Consider the following 18,673-nt stretch of genomic DNA (forward strand, 5'->3'; position numbering starts at 1 on the left):
TCGAGTCCCCTCAAGGTACTCAGCACCCACTCTTCTTTCCAAATCACGGTCCGACAGATTGAAATTCCTCATAATCGAACAGTTTATTTTTTTCGGTGATATTCCAGATGAAAATAAACCCCAAAAAAAAGTGTCCACTTATAGGATTGTCGAGCGCTGTAGTGTGCTTCCAATGGTTTAAAAGTGAATGTGAAGAAATTTCGGTCAAATAAAAACGTTATTTTGAATAACCCACATATTTTTTATTATTATACTGTTTGTGGTCTATCTAAATCAGTGCAATATGAAATATAAAAATATCGATATAAAATTTTTCTCCTAACTACCGCTATCGTGAGATTGTGCTGTTTCTTTGGAGTGGTTGTTTTTGAATGAACTCATCGTTGGTCTTATGTCTGCTAGTTTAGTATAAATAATCTCTGATCTCTGCACTTTGATAGGTTGCACAGCTGTTTCCGTCTCTTTGGTTTCATCAATCGACATGAGCATGGAACAATTCTCGTATGGATAAATACTGTCTGGATAGATCGGTTTGTTCGAGGGAATACAAGTGTAGTGTTCTGCAGCATCATTATTATTGGGAGGGAAATTCGGTATATCTTTTTCTTCTACTGGCGTTGGTGTCGACGATGGCGTTATGAATGGCCTGGGTGCTGGAGGGATCATGTAGTTGTCCATTAAACTATTTAGTCTTGGCGTCCGATTGGCATTGAAGCTTGGATTTCCCGCTCGCCTCTCTTCAGAATCAGAATGTGTTCCACTGTCTCCGAAACTGGCACTGCTAAGGATGCTCACGCGCCCCGATGAACCACTCGAAATACTATGCAGACTCGAGGAACTAATGGGACGATGTGAGGAGCTCGAGGCAGCAGGAGTCAATAAAGAAAATTTAATATCATCGCAAACGTCGACGGGAACACCTTCGATAGGGCTATTTTTCTTCGAATCGGTGCTTTTACTTCTCGAGAAAATTCTTTTCATTCTGTCAAATGGTGTGGGCCTTTTTAATTTTTCCTTCATTTGCTGTTGAATTCGTTCGTACTCTTCACGCATCTGTTGTAGTTGCTCACGCTTGTCTAAGACACTTTTCTGAACATCGTTACGAGACTTCCATGAATCGAACAATTGTTCAACTTCCATAATGGTGAAAACATTATTTTTGAAGTCGGATAAAATTTCCAATAGTTCATCATCAACTGATTTCTTCGATGAATTGCTTTCTTGCCTTTTCAATGTGCCACTCTTGGATTTGCTACCGGATTCATGTGACTCTTTCTTTTTAAAACTCAACCTTAGATGAGAAGTTTCTCGTCCGCTTTCTGATTCTTTGTTCCTTACAAGACCGGAGCTTACATCTAAATTGCTATATTCGTGCACAGGGATATTGGATGGTTGAATGAGATAATCACTTTCGTTATCTATTTTTTTCACTGGGACGTTGGAAGGTTGAATAAGATAGTTCGAGTCACAACTATCCGATATGGTATAGTTTTCTAACACATTTGAACACTCTTGACTGAAACTGTCGCTTCTGTTAATGTCATTTGAATCGTAATACTCTGGTTCAGTGATTCTAAGCTCGTTGAATAAAATATTATGATCAATTGGATCCACCTCGCTGCTATTGTTCAAATTATTCAATATATCCTTATCCTTTTCTGCTTGTTTCTTTTGATCAAATATGAAATCGACTTCATCGTGCCCCCCACCACTTCCCCCGGCCACATCGAGATTGAGATAGTTCAAATTTGCAACTGAGTTTATGTTTTCGGATTGACTAGATTCAATATCACTGCCACTTCCATTCATTTCCATATAACCTTCACTTTGGTGATGCTGTTTGCTGTTGTGTTCAACTTTACTGGAGGCAGTTTTTGTGCTTCCGATTTTGCTGCTGAACATTGCTGTTGCTGTTAATTTAGGCTCGATAATAACTTTGCCCGACGATGCATCACTAATCCCTTTGAAGTAGTGATACATTGTTGAGAACTCGTGCAGTTGCTGTGAAATGGAAAACGCAATTGATCAATATCGGAGATTTTATTCTATGCATGATGCGGGTGGATGTATTACCGAAAAATTCCGGAACGATTTTGCGAGCTTGTAGTGACCACCTAGCTCGGCCAGATCAACGGGGGTCCGACCGGAAATGTTTCTAATCTCGCAGGCAATGTCCCCTCCTGGGCAGTCCATCAACTGAAGACAGAGTCGCTCCAAGCCCCAATAGGCAGCGAAGTGTAAAAGTGTCGGATACTCCTCGGGACCTGCAAAACGTTACAAGAATATAAAAAACCGTTTCAGTTTACTGGGAAGAATGACAGCTTGCTGTTAGATTCCTTAATTTTTGTTGAAAAATTTCTATAATTTGTTATTTGAATTCAATTTTGATCAGTTTTAAATTTTTTTAGTCATCCTAGTAGGAAAAAAATCGACCACCCTAGTAGAAACTTCAGCTTTATGGCATCATAAACATTCGAAAGGTTTACATGTGCTTTGGAGAGAGTTGTCTGGAAACCCTTTGGTGTTCGAATTCAACAGTTTTTTTTTTCCTCAAAATAATACCAGATCTCGACGTTAAATGCATTTTTAGTCGTTAGTCTTTAAAAAAAAATATTTTTCCGATTTACTGTAAAGTCCGTACTAGTGCATTTCTAGAATTGCGTTTTTTTGCAGATTTTAAAATAAGATTAAGGTACCCGGGTTTCTATTTGAAATTTTGTGTTTTTTTTTGTAAAATCAAGACATCTGGTGAAATTTCTGTTAATCCCCTTTTTTGCAAATAATAGAGGGTTTAATGTAAATGATTTCACCAGAACATTTCAAGACTCTCAAATCAATAGCTTTCTCTTTAAAATAATATTTCTGAAAATTAGAAGGAAAGTCTAGAAGTGTTACTAGATTCTTTTCATGAAAAAAAGGATGCTCTGTTCCTGTTCCTTAAGAATCTACAAATATTTTATCATTGGTTTTTAGCAATAGGGGAACATTATAGACTACAAGTTAGGGTGTCCCAAAATTGCTTAATGTCTGGGAACCTGGGAGCTCACCCTCCAAATAGTAGGTTAGGATGTGGAACTTTTGTATGGACCGACTAAAGAAAATCATCTATAAAGGTTTCGCTAAGGCCATCTTTGAAAGAAGTCCACTTTCAAAAGATTTGATTTTAAATAAATTCTGGGTCCAAAAATTTTTAGAAAAAATTAAGTTTTTTTTTTTAATTTAGTTTGGATTACATACTACAGATGAACCAAATTTTTATCAAAATTGAAAATAAGCAAGCTATTTTTAAGAAAAAAAATTTGTTGGTCCAAAAATTTTGTATTCAACTGATAAAAATGTGTACCAAGCGTAAAATATTTTTGATACCAATGCCATCAAAAGATGCAAATTTTTGTGCACTTGAACTTTGCTGTACAATGCATATTCTTTGTGTCATCGTGTGAAGAGCTATCCACGGTTTAATTCTTAATAAATATCACAATTTAGGATATTTTTTATTTAATTTATCAAACTCGTCTTAAGAAATACCTAAATCAAAATAATTGCAAAAAAGACTTTGATGGTTTAAAGGAATCATAAGAAGGCTATATGTCAAATTTGAGCTGAGTTTGATAACGGAAAAGGGTTGCACTGAATCTCAAGTGTAAAAGGGATTCTGAGACATTGTGTTCTAAAGAAGCGTAAAAAACTGTTTTTTCATGAATTTTTTTTCTTTACCAATCGATTGCTTAATTATTTAAATTTTATTAAAATTTCAATCAAGACTAACATTTCACCTCAAGATTACAACTCGATTGGACATAAACAAGTTTTTGAAATCAAGAAATTTATTGATTTCCTTACATAATTCGATTACCAAAAATATGCACAAAACTATATTAACTCTTTCACAGATTGGAAAAATTAAAAAAATGTAAAAAAAAAACATAGCTTAAATACTAAAACCATGGTTGTTCTGTCAATTTCTGGTTTTTTGGTAAGTTTGATATTTTTAAAATTTAAAAAAATCGTTCAATGCTCGAGTTGGAAATCAAATAAAAAATTTAACTATCAACTTACTCGTCTCTCGGGCCATCTTGAGTCCGCCTTCGCTGTTATCCGTCGAGTTGAGCAGGTGGAAATTGGGTGGCACATTCTTCTGGAATGATTGCAACAGATAGGTATCCAGCCGGTTCCGGTCCGACGTAGCGATGCCCAGCGATTGGCACAGGAACTCCATCGGGGCGTCCTGGGCCTTCAGGATCTGCTCCAGTTCCCGGATTCTGCTTTCACATTTCAACGGCCGACAGCCAAGGTCCACGTTATTCTTCTCCAAGCGGATACCAATCATCATGGATATCTCCATGCAAGATTCTGGGACGATAGAAATTAATCAAAAACATGGAAAATTGAGCTTTGACATTGGATTAGGTACTGATATTGAAGCCATATTTCATAATAAAATGTAAGGAATACTCCATTAAGAACACACAATTTCATATTGGGAATGCGAGATAAAGTGATGATAAAGTCAAATCCCGTATCGATTCCTACCTGGTATGCTGAACTGTATGGTGTACGGATTTCGGCGCTTAATGTTGGTTATCTCGATTATTTCGTTGCCTTTCTCGACTTTAATCTTGATCCAGTCATCTTTCACGAGGGGCTCCACAAAAATCACTATTATCTTGTTCTGGCCGACCTTGACCTTCCTGGGAAACAGGGTAAACGTCTCGTGGTTTTGGTGAGGCGTTTGTGACTTTTGTGGACCAGCAGCAGACGAATTTTGAAGCACGGTCGCCGGGTCGACGCAGAGGAGGGGCTGCTGGCGTAATGCGCGCCCAAGAATGTCGGTGGCAATGCCCAACAATTCACTCACAAACGATTGTTCGTGATCTCCCACAGTGCACGTACGCCATTTGTTGTAGGCCGGAAAGGTGGTCTTGTGAATTTCCCACACGCGTGTCTCGGTTACATCCAGCAGCACTCCCAAGACCCGCTCCGGCTTAAGCAACGATCCCAACGTGGAAAGCAAATACTGGGCGCTCAGCGACAGCAACGTCGGGCATATAATCACGATTTGCAGCTTGGTTGATAGGCATCGTTGCACTAAATCTGGCGTGATTTGACCTTCGTCAATTTTCAGGTGTAAAAAGCTGTAAAGATGGAGAGGAAAATTGGGAAATTAAGCGCTGAACAATGCCATACACAAGAAGAGAAATATATAGTGGTGTTCGAAAAAATAGCAGCACCACAAAGTCCTATGTAAAATGTTATTAAATCGAGCCAAATTTATCCATTATCAAAAAAATTAATATCGATGTATGTATTTGAAAAAGAAGATTATTGTGGAATTGTTTTATTTTGTTTTTGAATAATAGTGTGTGTGGTAAAGGATTTCCATATTTTTCCAGCTGTTCAAAATAATAGCAGGGGTAAATATACAGTATACTAAATAGCTGAAACTTTTTTAAACTATTTTTTTTATTATAATCAAGAAGAAAAGTGTGAAAATTGTTTATTTGAACAGAAAAAATAAAATTTGGAAAATCAGACACGTTAAACTTCATATTTTTTAAAAATTAGTGTACATTTCATTTTGAAGGTTTTATATCAAACTTCATATCTACACTAAGGTTTTTATGCGATATGAAATCAATCGTTAACGTATAGAACATGGAATATTTCCGCTCAAAAAACATATTGATTTGCGAGAGCCGTGTAGAAGAACCGTACACATGGCAAAAAACCTTGTGTGTGAAAACAAGCCGTGTTAGAAAAACTTAGCAAAACCAAAACACACAAAAAAAAACTTTATGTAGGTATGTTTGTTTGAATGTCTTAAGCAAACCAAAACTATTCTCCATTAAATACCGACGGATGCTTGCCTTTAAAATCCTTAAATAAGAATTTTAAATTTCAGAAAAAAAATATTGTTATTCCGATGACAATTGAATTTATAAACTGTCGTTAAAAATATTTATTTTTATAATTCATCGGGTCTTGATCACAATTCCTAATATGTATGTTTCAAGTTGTAGATTTTTTTAATAAAAAAAAACTAGCAAAACGCTTCTTTTGTTTTAATTAATCTACTCTGAAATTCTATTCAATTCGGAATGAGGGTTCGGATCGCAGCAAGCCGTGCTCGAGAATGGACGTGTTTTTCCGACGTTGCGTTTTTCTCGTTTGTTTTTTTTCGCGATTAAAAATAAGGTGAAATATGTATTTTTTTTAAAATATTTGTCCGAAAAAGCAGTAACTTATGGTTTGAATCGGATATGAGTGTCATTAATAAAATCAGTGATTTGACTCCTTAATACTTCTTTACTATTTCAATTTTAAGTCTTGAACTTATGCTAAGTAGTGTAAAAAACGAACCTGAATGTTGATCTTTCTAATATTTTGTTATGAGAAAGTTTGTTGCTACGTATTTTGACAGCAAAAGTTGAGATTTTCTAAAACATTTTTCTTTTTTTTATGAAGAGATTAAAGTTCTTTTTAAAAATATGGTTATGTTCCATACATTATACATAAACTACAAGATAAGGAAAAGTTAAGTATTAAATAAAAGGTGGAATTTTGTTTAGCGAGGGAGTTACTTGTAGAATGGTCGCGAACGAGACAGCGTGGATTTGGATACTCTCACAAATAATTGATAAAAAGTTTCAAGATTTTTGTCAAAAACACAAAAATTTTATGGAAGATTTGTTTCATATACAAGAAAACTAACGTGTTTTATAACAAAAAAAAAACTATATTATTTACTAATTAATCAAGAAATCTCAAGCGGTTTCGTGGAAATTTACCAAATGAGGGTCTCGGAGCCAAAGGGGTATAAGTGACAAAATGGTCGATTTTGAGTTAATGATGCCAAAAGATTCTTCACATTTCAAACTCTACTTGATGATTTTTCCGGATTTTTAGATTTTTTTTTTCACATACTTTGACATTTTAGAGAAAAATGCAAGTTCTTGAAAAATATATGTGATATTCTCAAACACGTCAATTTAAAAGCTTGTTTGCTCGAAATAAGCTTTTAAGCTCTGGCTCCAAGGGCCTCAAATGGAAGGGTTTCTACTTTAAAGTAAAAAAGAAATAAATGAACAAAATTATCCGTTCTCCATCTTTGTCATTTTTCGGTGTACTTTTTCTACAGTATCGGGTAATTCGAAAATTCAAATAATTGAAAGAGTTATAATCTTAGTTAATCTTTTAATCAACAATGTTTTATATTATTTTGATGTTTAAAATGACTATTTACAGAGCATACCACAACAGAAAATGGATGTTTTAAGGCATTTATTTTTTTTTTATTGGTATCGATGATGTTTGATTTTTGGTGAGATTATCTTTACCCTAAAAATTGTCATGAAGCATAAACAAAAAATGGAATTGATAATCGATAAAACTTTTATGCCTCAGAATAATGATGGATGTTGAAAAGCAGCAAAAAATTGATAGAAAAGAATCCATAAAGCTTTTAAAGCGTAGCTGATTTTACCCGGTCTTGCTCGGGTTCACTTAAAAAATAAAACAAAATGAGTCGATTAACTTTTCGGAATTTTGGAAGCTTTATATTTATCATTAAGAGAAATTTGACCCATGTTTGGTCATGTAATTTTTGTTAGTCTTTTTAAAGTTTTGATTAAGATTATCGTTTTCATACATTGAAAACTTATAATTATGAGGTTTTCAATAATAAAAATTCTCATGAATGCTTATTCATTTCATTACAAAAGAAACCATTGATTTTACCAACCATAGGAAGTTTGAATAGATTGGCCTCGAATTATTTATGTTTAAATGATAAAACTGTTTTTTATCTTTCCCATCCCTCATCTAATAAAAATCTCTTTTGAAGATACTCCCTCTTTTAAAGATGGATGTTATCCCCGTATCCATATTGGATATTAACAGTTTTTTTCTCTACAATATAAAGTTTTTTTTGGCTTCAAAACGTATTGAAAAAATGATCCCAAAACAAATTGTCTCATATATTTCAATAATTATTAAGGAAAATTAACCACTTTTTCCAACAAAAAAATTTGATTTTAATAATTATATAAAATATGTAAAAACAATTTTTTTTCCGTTGGTTTTGTGTGATTTGAATTATCAAAATTACAGAAAAGTTTGAGATTTTTTGATAAACGAACGAATAAAAATCACTTTCAAGCGGTACCGCTCAAAAGTGATTTTTATCTGTTCGCGTATCAAAAAATCTCAAATTTTTCTATAGTTTTGATAACTCAAATCACACAAAACCAACGGAAAAAAGAGAGAAAAAAATTGTACACATGTTTTACATGATTTTGAAAATCATTTTTTTTTTGTTGAAAAATGTGGTTATTTTGACAACTTTTACAGAATCATTTATTAAAATATAGGGATGAATTTGTTTCGGAATTTTTTTTCAATACGTTTTGAAGCCACAAAACACTGCTTCATTTTGCAGAAAAAAGAATTTGTTTACCTATATTCAATGAGGTTGTTTCGAAAAGCGTACAAAAACAGTCGCAAATGAGTGAATTCACGTCACAAAAAAGGAAACTTTTTAATTTTTGGAGAAAACTTTGACATTTTCTTACATAAAAAATGAGATCTTCTTTGAAAATGATAAGACGAATCTAAAACACTAAATTTTATAGAAATCGGTTGTAATCTAGCTGAGTTGCAACAGCGCGAATGAGTAAATTCACGTCACGAAATTTGTTTTTTTTTTTAATTGTATGGAAAATATGCTCTGAAAGCTGTTTCCACCCTCCAGATGGTCGGATTTTTACAAATCAAACATAATTTAGTTGATTTTTTAAATAAGTTCGTTATTTTTCAATAGAAGTACAAAAATATTGGAAAAAATAATAAAAAAATGTTTTTGGTGAATTTTTAAATGAAGACTGTGAGAAACAGCAGTAATTTTAACGTATGATCCCTCAATATGTTGCTATTCAAGTGCCAATCAAAATAAGGAAAAAGTTAGGTGAAGATACTGAAAATTTATGATTGAGTAAAGTCGGAACAACAAAATATCGTTTTTGGAAGTGCACATAAAATTTGAAGGCTCTAGAGAATGGTTCAATATAACTTTATATTTCGTGACGTGAATTCAGTCAATTACCCTGTTACCCTGAACTGAGTGAATTCACGTCACAACTTCAAACAAGCATAACTTCGTTCCTTGTTGTTCAATCGAAAAGCTACGCACATCAAATTGTGGGTAATTGTTTTTCTACAACTTATTTGAAGACACCGATATCCAATTTCCACGGAGAGAACAGGAAATCAAAGTTGTATGTACTGTAGTCAAAAATGGTAAATTCTAGCGTGAGTTCACGTCACAAAAGAAATCGATCACAACAAAAAAAACTTAAGTTTATTAATGACCAAATTACCAAATATTCATTTTGAAGGAAATTCAATTTGCGACAGTTTGCTATAATTTTTTTCATTTACAAGTAAACTGGTTGACTTCTAGAATGATAACAGTGCAGAAAAGTCCGGAAAAGCAATTTCACGTCGCGGTGGAATGTGTCTAGAGAAGTTTTTTTAAATGTATTTCCTATTCAGTAAATAATTAAATTTCAAGGTTTTTTGAAAGGAATTTCAATCCAAAACTTAATCTACAGTATTTTTAAAGCAAAAGTCAAAAAATCTTCAACATTGTTGATAAATGCATTAAAATCTTGATGATCGAAAGCTCGGAAGTATCCTCCAGTAATGCCAGAAATTATTATATTTTTATCTCCTATCTTTCTTTACTCAATTTCAGGAATGTGTTTGTGATGTTGATCATAGTTTAATCTTTGAGTTTGGTTTAGCGATCTATAGGGTAATTTTCAAATACAACTTAGATCTCATTAATCATTTATACGCGCTTGATTCGAATTTGTGAGTAAGTAACTGCATTACCAAAGAAAGCGCCGATGTGGTCTAGCGGATAGGCTGGCGCGGGTCTGGTTTTGGCATGCCAGGCGTACTGGGTGCGATTCCCGGTATCGGCAAGAAAACTTTTGGGTTCGAATCCCATAAGTGACTGACAGCTAAAATGTGTTTCCTCATATAACTGACTATATAATAAGAATATTCAATCAGTTGCCAGCTGGCCAGGTATATACACGGATGCCGGAATACCTGTAAATAAACTAGCCCACCAGTTTGATTCGTCCTTCCAAAATATACCTACATCAACACAATACATTCATCCATAAGAGTTCATACGAAGCCATGGGTTCCGGGTATGGTGTACGCGTTGCATTGGAGATTTGTCGAACCTGTGAGCATGTGAGCACATTCTTAGGCAGAAACTGCTGTGAATCCGTGCACCCATGGTGGATAACCAACATACATACATACAGTAACTGCATTACAAAAGAAAGAAAAATGATGCATAGAAATGAAACTTCTCCTGGCCGGAATACTATCATATACAAATTTGGAGAACACGCTACGAAAAGTTAGGAGCTCTGAGCCATTGGGGGAGGGTCGTCCAATACATCATTAATTTGCCATAAGATTGATTATCTCATTCCCCTGTGCCGGCCGTGATGAGACGAACGCTTGCCTAGCTCTTGTTTTTTGACGACCACCCATCCGTGAAATCGATGGAAACGCTGGCTGTCTAACCTGCCTTCCTGTATGGCCTCTCTGTATCTCTCTATCGGTAAGATAACTGCCAATATCTACTGGAACCTGTTGGCCCTCAGCAAATCAATATTCAAGATTATAGAACTCGTATTAGATTAAAAGCAAATTTTTCATATCTGGTATCTCGAGTACATATTTACATTATTTTAATCAATCTAAGTACCTTTAAGACGTACAGTATACATCAAACAATTACAGAGAAGAATGCATATGATGTTCGCTTGATGCTGATTCTTTTGTAAGTTATTGGGAATGACGGTTGACTTGAAACAGACAGATTGTATTTTATCGAAGTACCTACTATGTAGTTTCAAAACAGTTTGCATTCTATTAACATTTTCAAAAATTCATTATTGAATTTCAGTTAAATTTCTACCCATAAACAAAAGTAAAAGTGTACAATAACATTACGTTTCTTTGCTGCAATGGTGGCGCTTTCTTTCAATGAGGGTTGAGCGTGATTAAACAGACAACCCTTCTCACACCCTTCACGATCGTTTCATCTAATTTAAAAAGTCTTAAAACAATTTCTTATACGTTTGAACAAAGAATATTTAACATTTATCATACTACTGGGTTAGAGGGATGAAAATCCTGAGAAAACGAAAAAAAAACTACAATACTGGGTACCTACGCTAAAGTTTTTTTTTAATTCGGTATGAAATCCGTCGATGACGTACACAGCAAAAAAATTTCTAAAAGTATACGGAATGCAAATCAGCCTCCAAAAACTACCCCGTCACCTAAACGTAAGAAGACTTAATATTCTGTGGTCCTTGTTGTGGTGTCTGATTTTCTTTGTTTAATTTTAATTTAATCTAATGGATAATTTAATCAATAAGTTTAATTATAATATTTTAGATTTTAATGCCTCTATAATAGAAAATAATTTGAAAAAGCTTCGGATCTTTCAATGGAATACACGTTCGATGGTCGATCTGGAAAAATTCGACAATTTACTAGAGATTATTGAACAGTCTAAAGTTGTTTTTGATGTGATAGTTATTTGTGAAACATGGCTTTTAGATGAAAATTGTTCTTTGTATGAGATTCCTGGTTACTCATCAATCTTCTCGTGTCGTAGTCAACCGAATGGCGGTGTAGCAATGTATGTTAAAAATAACCTCAGATTCAGAACCATCAGCAATATTGCTATCGACGGTTTCCACAGCATTGCCGTCGAACTGTCCATAAACGGTCAAATTATTGACATACATGGTATTTACAGACCACCTTCATTTCCTTTTAATGATTTCTATGACAACCTTGAGTCTTTGTTGTCTTCCGTACCTGATAATCATTCGTGTTTTATCGTAGGTGACCTCAACGTTCCCATTAACCTAGTTAATAACAATTCTGTGATTAAATACAAAACTCTACTAGAATCTTTTGGTTTTTTGTGCTCTAACACCTTGACTACAAGGCCTAATAGTAATAATATTTTAGACCATGTAGTCTGTAAGTATAATGATATAACTACGTTAAAAAATGATACCATTTACACCGACATTAGTGATCATCTTCAAATTATTACATCCTTTGATCTTTTTTCGGAAAAACAGAATAAAACATTAACAAAAACTATTACAAACCACTCTGAATTGAACGAGAGGTTTGAAAGTTATTTGAGAGGAATTAGTGCTGTAGAAGATGCAGACTTGTGCATTCAAAACATCACTTCCACCTACAACTCCTTGTTCAAAGCCTGTTCAAAAAAAGTTAGGAAATCGATTAAGCTCAAAGGCAATCACTGTCCGTGGATAAATTTTGATCTTTGGACACTGATTAGAATAAAAAACAATTATCTCAAAAGAGTCAAAAAATCCAGAAAATACACATTTGAAAGAAATGCTGAATCATATTTCGAAAAAAGTAGAAGTTTGTAAGAGGAAATGTAACAGTACTTATTATGAAAATATTTTGAGCAATACATCTGATTCAAAACTATGGAAAAAAATAAACTCAATACTCGGAAGGTCGAAAACTAAATCCGACATCTTCTTAAGAGTTGATAACACCGTCGAGGAAAACCAACATGAAGTTTGTATTACATTTAACAATTACTTTACCAGCATCGGAAAATCTCTCGCTAACACTATTACTAGAGACCCTGATTTCAACACTTTCTCGCATATAAACCGGGTTTTTAACTCATTGTTTCTGCGGCCTGCTTCAGTTAACGAGGTCACTGTTGCCATTGAATCTTTGGAAAACAAAAAAAGTAGTGGTCCAGACAATATCTCGCCACAAGTACTCAAAAATCACAGTACACATTTTGCCAAAATTCTTGCGGAATGCTTCAACAAAATTATAGAGACAGGAGTTTATCCAGAATGCCTCAAAACTGCAAGAGTTATCCCTATTTTCAAGTCTGGTGATCAACTCGATGTAAACAATTACCGACCCATTTCAACCTTAAGCGTTTTCAGCAAAATTTTCGAAAAGCTTTTGATAAGCAGAATGAATAGCTTTTTGAATGAAAACAACGTTTTTTACTGTTTACAATATGGTTTCAAATCAGGATCCAGCACGCTTACAGCTATCTGCGAGCTGATGGATTCTGTCATTCATGAAATAGACACGAAAAAAATTGTAGGCGGTCTTTTTCTTGACCTTAAAAAAGCCTTTGACACTTTAAATCACGAAATTTTGTTGAAAAAACTTGAGTGCTATGGCATGAGAGGCTTAGTCAACGACTTAATACGAAGCTATTTGTCAAATAGAAAGCAATTTGTCTGCTTAGGAGAAGAAAAGAGCTCCCTAGAAAAGCTGGAGGTTGGTGTTCCGCAAGGCAGCAATATCGGACCCTTACTCTTTCTACTTTACATAAACGATCTCAGTAAGTTGCCGTTACACGGTACACCCCGCATGTTTGCAGATGATACAGCTCTCTTTTATCCCGCAAACTGTTCCAATATAATTATTAATCATATGGAAGAAGATTTAAGAGTTCTTAATAGTTATTGTTCCGCCAACCTCCTGACCTTGAATCTTGCTAAAACAAAGTACATGATTTTTCACTCTCCTCGGAAAAAAATCGAACCACACAACGATCCTAAACTATCTACTACAATAATTGAAAAGGTAACAAACTTCAAGTACTTGGGAATAACTCTAGACGAAACTTTTTCTTGGCACTTCCACATTGATCAATTGCAAAAACAAATATCATCTTTTAGCGGTATTTTATGGAGAGTAAAAGCATTTGTTCCACGTCATGTTTTACTGAAATTCTATTTTGCCTTCATACACTCCCGTCTATATTATTTGATAGCGGTTTGGGGTAGAGCACCATTGTCCCTCCTCTCCCGTTTACAAACCCTCCAGAATCGTTGCATTAAAACAATCTATAATCTTCCCCGTCTTTACCCAACCAATTTACTTTATTCCGATAGATCTCATAATATATTACCTCTCTCTAAACTGTGCGATTCGTATTGCGTATTCGATAATCTGCACTCGTCTAACCATAACCAAAACTTGATATTTAATGCGGGCCGGAGAGTTCATAATACCCGTCAATCTCACCATCTTATGCGCAGCACAGCCTCTACCTGTCTTAGTCAACGTCGAATTTCCTCATTGGTCCTACGAAGTTCAACAGCCTTCCAGAAGATATAAAAAACAGCTCTAGTAGAAACATTTTTAAGATCAAACTAATACAATACTTCAAAGTAAACCTAAACCAATAACCAACCACTAATTTAGCATTTTTTTATTTTTTTTTGATAATTTTTTTAGCAGTAAATTTAGTTCTAATTATTTAGTTTTAGTTTTTTATTATCAATTCTTATAAATAAATAATTAATTTGTTAATCATTAAAATGGATCTCTTCAAAGGAATATTCTTCCACTGAGATTCATTGAGTAAAATTATCTTTTGTTTTTTCATACTTCCTCGTAGTAAATAATATTTTTTACGTTCTCAGCATGATTAAAGTTTGTCCGCGTTTGAGTTTTTAATGTTATTTTCTTGTTTGCTGCCAGACATGCTGAGAACAGTTAGCGTCCATTACCAGGGGGCTCAAATGAGCTTTTTGGTATGGGGGAGTGTGGTGGCCCGCTAAGAAAAAAAAAAAAATCTACAACAAGAGTGATCTAGGTTTTCACAAGTGTAATTACAAAAAGATGTAGTTTTCCACTGCTTTTGGTGTAATTTTAGTCTTTTTTCAAAAAGCGAATAGAAATAAATAGTTTTGCTATAATTTTACATTCCGTGATGTAAAAATCAAGCGGCCAATGAAATTTATATCACAAACAGTGTAAAATTATATCTGTCTGATTTAAAACTGAATGACATTGTTTGTCTGTGCCATTTTCCAGTTGAATCATTGTGTGAAAACTGAGTATCTTCGTTCCAAGACGCAGCTCCTGCATCTCTATAGTTTCCTAAAAGTGGTGAGTTTCTCAAGTGACAAACAAACAAATGATGTTATTGAATTTAATCAGTTCTTTCTCGATTACAGCGACCGCAGATTTTTCAGTGGCAGGGATCCGGAATATGATTGCCTGGAGAAAATTTTACCTGGACAATCCGAGTGAGTAAAATCCCATCCTGACTCGGCAGTCTCCTGTGGGTTCGGACCTTGACTGTCCGGAACGGAATTCCCTTTGGTCCCGCAGTGACGGTGAATGGTCGAAACATCAGGGAGTGCTTTTTCTTTATTGTTGTGGTTTTTTTTTTATTTTGAAAATAAATGTTAAAGAATTTGTAAACAGAGTATTTTTCTTTTCATAACACTCATAATATTTGAATATTTCATAAAAATTGAAAATATCCTGAATTTATAATATAAAATTTTACATCGCTGTTTATTTTTACACGGCAATAAGCTGTTCCGTTTTCGTGCATCGTTTTCAATCTAAAATTACACGAATTTTTCTTGCTGTGTATAGGACTTGGAATATTTTCGCTCGAAAACCGTGTTGATTCGAGCCGCGTAAAAAAAAACCTTAGCGTACCTACATTTGTTGAAAAGACTAATCATGTTGTGTACTTACTTGAACGGGAGCCGGCCACGTTGTTTGGTTATTTTGTCAAAACATGTTTTCAAATGATTAACCCACAGCAGCGCCTGTTCGTTGTGCCGTGTTGTAACGAACAGGATATCGTCCGAGGAGGTCGAAAAAGAATTCTCATCTGAAGAACAAACAAAGTTGTAAACCATTAGGACGAGTTATGAACAATCAGATAATGATGAGTATGATTAAAACTATTATTATTATTATTTTGATGTAATGGCTGATCTTTGCGAAAGCAACAGTTGGAGGTAACTGAAGGACCAGTCATCCACTCGGTCGGTGCTCATCCAGACCAGACCAGAACAGGTAAAGGTTGTGTTGGTGGGAGGAAGAGATGGGTTTTTTCGTGTCTCCTTATGAGCACCAATGTTGACTTTTCTTTTTATGTTTTGAATAACGAATACCCTGATATCTGCGATATGCAAACCCTGCCAGCTTGGGAAAAAACGGATGTTCGTTGAAGATATGCACCACTAGAATGGTTCACGATTTTTTAAGAAAGAACTTCGCTAACATTGGTTCTGCGCTGAAGGCGGATGAGTTTTAATTTTTCAAAAAATTCAATTGATTATATCTGGTCTTTTTGCTACAGACCTAAACTACAAAAAAAACATTGTCATAAACTGAATGCAATGAAGATTAATCATACTATGAAATGCCTTTTAAAAAAGTAAACCTTTTAATTTTTCAGATTTTAATTAAGTTTTTTTATTAAAAATCTTCAATGGACAAACTGATTTCATGTACTTAAAATATGATGAACGATGTTTTGATGATGATTTTTCATGTCTCTAGAAAAAAAATGCAATTCTCACAAATATCGGATAAATACAACAATGTTTATCTTCTAAAAATGAGAAGAGCATTATTACTTTAAACGTATGTTTCTCAAATTTTAATTTTAATTCTATTGGCTTGACATTCATAGAATTTACTGGATTAAAGTGAAATTACCTGAAATTAAACACTACAAAATTGGAAGGCTTTTTTTTAATTTTTCAAATCTGGCTGATATTTTCTTTATTCTTTTTTCTAATTTAGAATTTTAAATTGTCTTCGAGATGCCGAAGCTTTTTACGAGATTTTCAAAATTATAAATTTTATAAAAATCAGTTGAGAAATAAGAGAGATATAGCAGTTTTAAGCGAGGAGTGTCAAATTGACTCTCCACGGACGGATAAGGGTTAAAGTATCATTTTTCTAAAACTTAAATATCTAGGCAAGATCTGAATCCTTAAAAGAATGAAGAATACAAACGTTGAAATTTTTCTATCGAGCCATTAATTTGCTTAACGCTTTACAACCTAACCCCGCATTTAGACGGAGTTCACTAAAATCGTAATAAAACCAAATCCAATCATTATTTAAACTTACTTTTTGTTCAGTTTCAGATTTACCACAAATCTGTTTCGTGTAAGTGGAAATATCCAGTTATTATTGGAAAAATTTTGACAAACATTATATCAAAATATTGCAATGAGTACATAATAACCTCGGCTGGATTATCTTAATATAGTAGTTTTTATAAAAAGTTTCATGTAGATTTTTATCAATTGATCCCATGTACGTCTATCTTTGCCTTTTTTTATAACTTTGTTTTTGCTGTTCCTTTTATAACTACAAATATTCAACTTCAGAACAGGGACCATCTGGTAATTTAGGAAAAAAGGGTTGAAGTGTGTAAAAACTACAACCGAAAAAGGACCGAAAGTCAAGTTCCTTCGCCCCTGTAGTTATGCAATTTTTCAAAAAAATGTCAAAAATGTTCCTCATCGGTAAAGTTTTCAATTCAACCGTCCAAAAGCATTTTGTATCCAAAGCTTAGGCTTCGTAATCCTTAAATCACAATCCGTAATCCTTGGAAAGATTCCATACGGCATACGGCACAGTTTCTGTGAAAGACAACGCACGCTTCTCATCGGAAATCACCATTTGTGTCACTGCTGAGCCACTAACTTACTGAACCACAATGATAAGTTTCAAATCACCTTTTGACATAAGTAGTTTAGCTTCACAAACCATCTGAATTGGAAAATCGCGACCGCACAAAATAAGTGGTGGAATCGTACTACTGGCCGACGAATTGAGGCACTGCACGATAACTGCAAACAATGCAAAAGTCAGATCGTGGAAAGCAAGTCGTCTCTTGGCAATCGGAAGAGGAATAGGAACGTCGTCGTCGTTTTGTTTTCACCAATCATTCATTTCACGGCTTGAGCTTCTTTTTTTATTATTCAGTTCCTGTCTCCGAGCTGAGCTGAGCTGTACCGAAAACGCAATCGCTACAGGTGAAGATTAATAAAAGCCTATTAATGATATTCTTCCTTAGTCGAAGCAGTTAGATACGTGTATAAATGGAGACACTTTTCATTCTTTCTTCCTGTTGCCTCGCATGGAACGAGGCGTTTTGATCAAAATAAGACTTTAGAAGCGAGCTTAAGCCACCGCCCGATGGTAGCATTGAATAATTGATTACGCTGACGGTTCATTATTGTTGATTCAGTGCACGTCTCTTTGAAGGTATGGAAAAATAATGTTATGTACACAAAAGGATGTGTAAGCTGTGCCTTATGCGTTGTCAAAGAATAACTTAAAATACAATGCTACGGTTTATTTTTGTGCTCAACGAAAAGTTGAACTGCTCATTCTCCTGTCCCAACCCGTAATCTACCAAAACCTTCTTTATAACCTGACCAATTAATAATTTTCGCTGGACAGTTTAAAGAAAGGAACCGTTTGAAGTTGAAAAAAATATGCACCACCTATAACACTCCTTATGAAGTTAGACGGTAACTGACCATTTTTAGATTATTTTTTGATCCATTAACTAGTCGTCCCTAAACAGCTTATGCAGGGAATAATTTCATTGTACACCTAATCCAAGCATTCTTCGTCTCTCATTCTCAGTTGATTGCAATATAAAACATCGTACAAAGCTTCTGATTATCATTCACAACCGCGGAAGAAGTGCCAATCATAAGAAATGTGAAAATTTATTTAACCTTCCCATGCCGTTCGCAAAATT

General features: G+C 34.4%; 1 protein-coding gene across 3 annotated transcripts in view; it reads right to left on the reverse strand.

The window, feature by feature from the left end:
- Nucleotides 1-235: 235 nt before the first annotated feature.
- LOC129739072 (uncharacterized) overlaps nucleotides 236-18,673 on the reverse strand; it is a 54,147-nt gene continuing 35,709 nt past the window's right edge. For 2 of the 3 annotated variants that reach the window (XM_055730447.1, XM_055730451.1), the window contains 5 exons: nucleotides 15,628-15,766; nucleotides 4,534-5,135; nucleotides 4,060-4,353; nucleotides 2,074-2,264; nucleotides 236-2,001 (listed from right to left, as the gene is read on the reverse strand). In XM_055730447.1, coding sequence (XP_055586422.1) covers nucleotides 319-2,001; nucleotides 2,074-2,264; nucleotides 4,060-4,353; nucleotides 4,534-5,135; nucleotides 15,628-15,766 — 2,909 coding nt within the window. In that variant the 3' untranslated portion in view covers nucleotides 236-318. Of the gene's footprint in view, nucleotides 2,002-2,073; nucleotides 2,265-4,059; nucleotides 4,354-4,533; nucleotides 5,136-15,627; nucleotides 15,767-17,636; nucleotides 17,765-18,673 lie in introns of those variants that run through there. The other variant, XM_055730452.1, reaches the window with a different exon arrangement.

This window comes from Uranotaenia lowii, chromosome 1 (genome assembly GCF_029784155.1).
Source record: "Uranotaenia lowii strain MFRU-FL chromosome 1, ASM2978415v1, whole genome shotgun sequence".
NCBI classification, from domain to species: Eukaryota; Metazoa; Arthropoda; class Insecta; order Diptera; family Culicidae; genus Uranotaenia; species Uranotaenia lowii.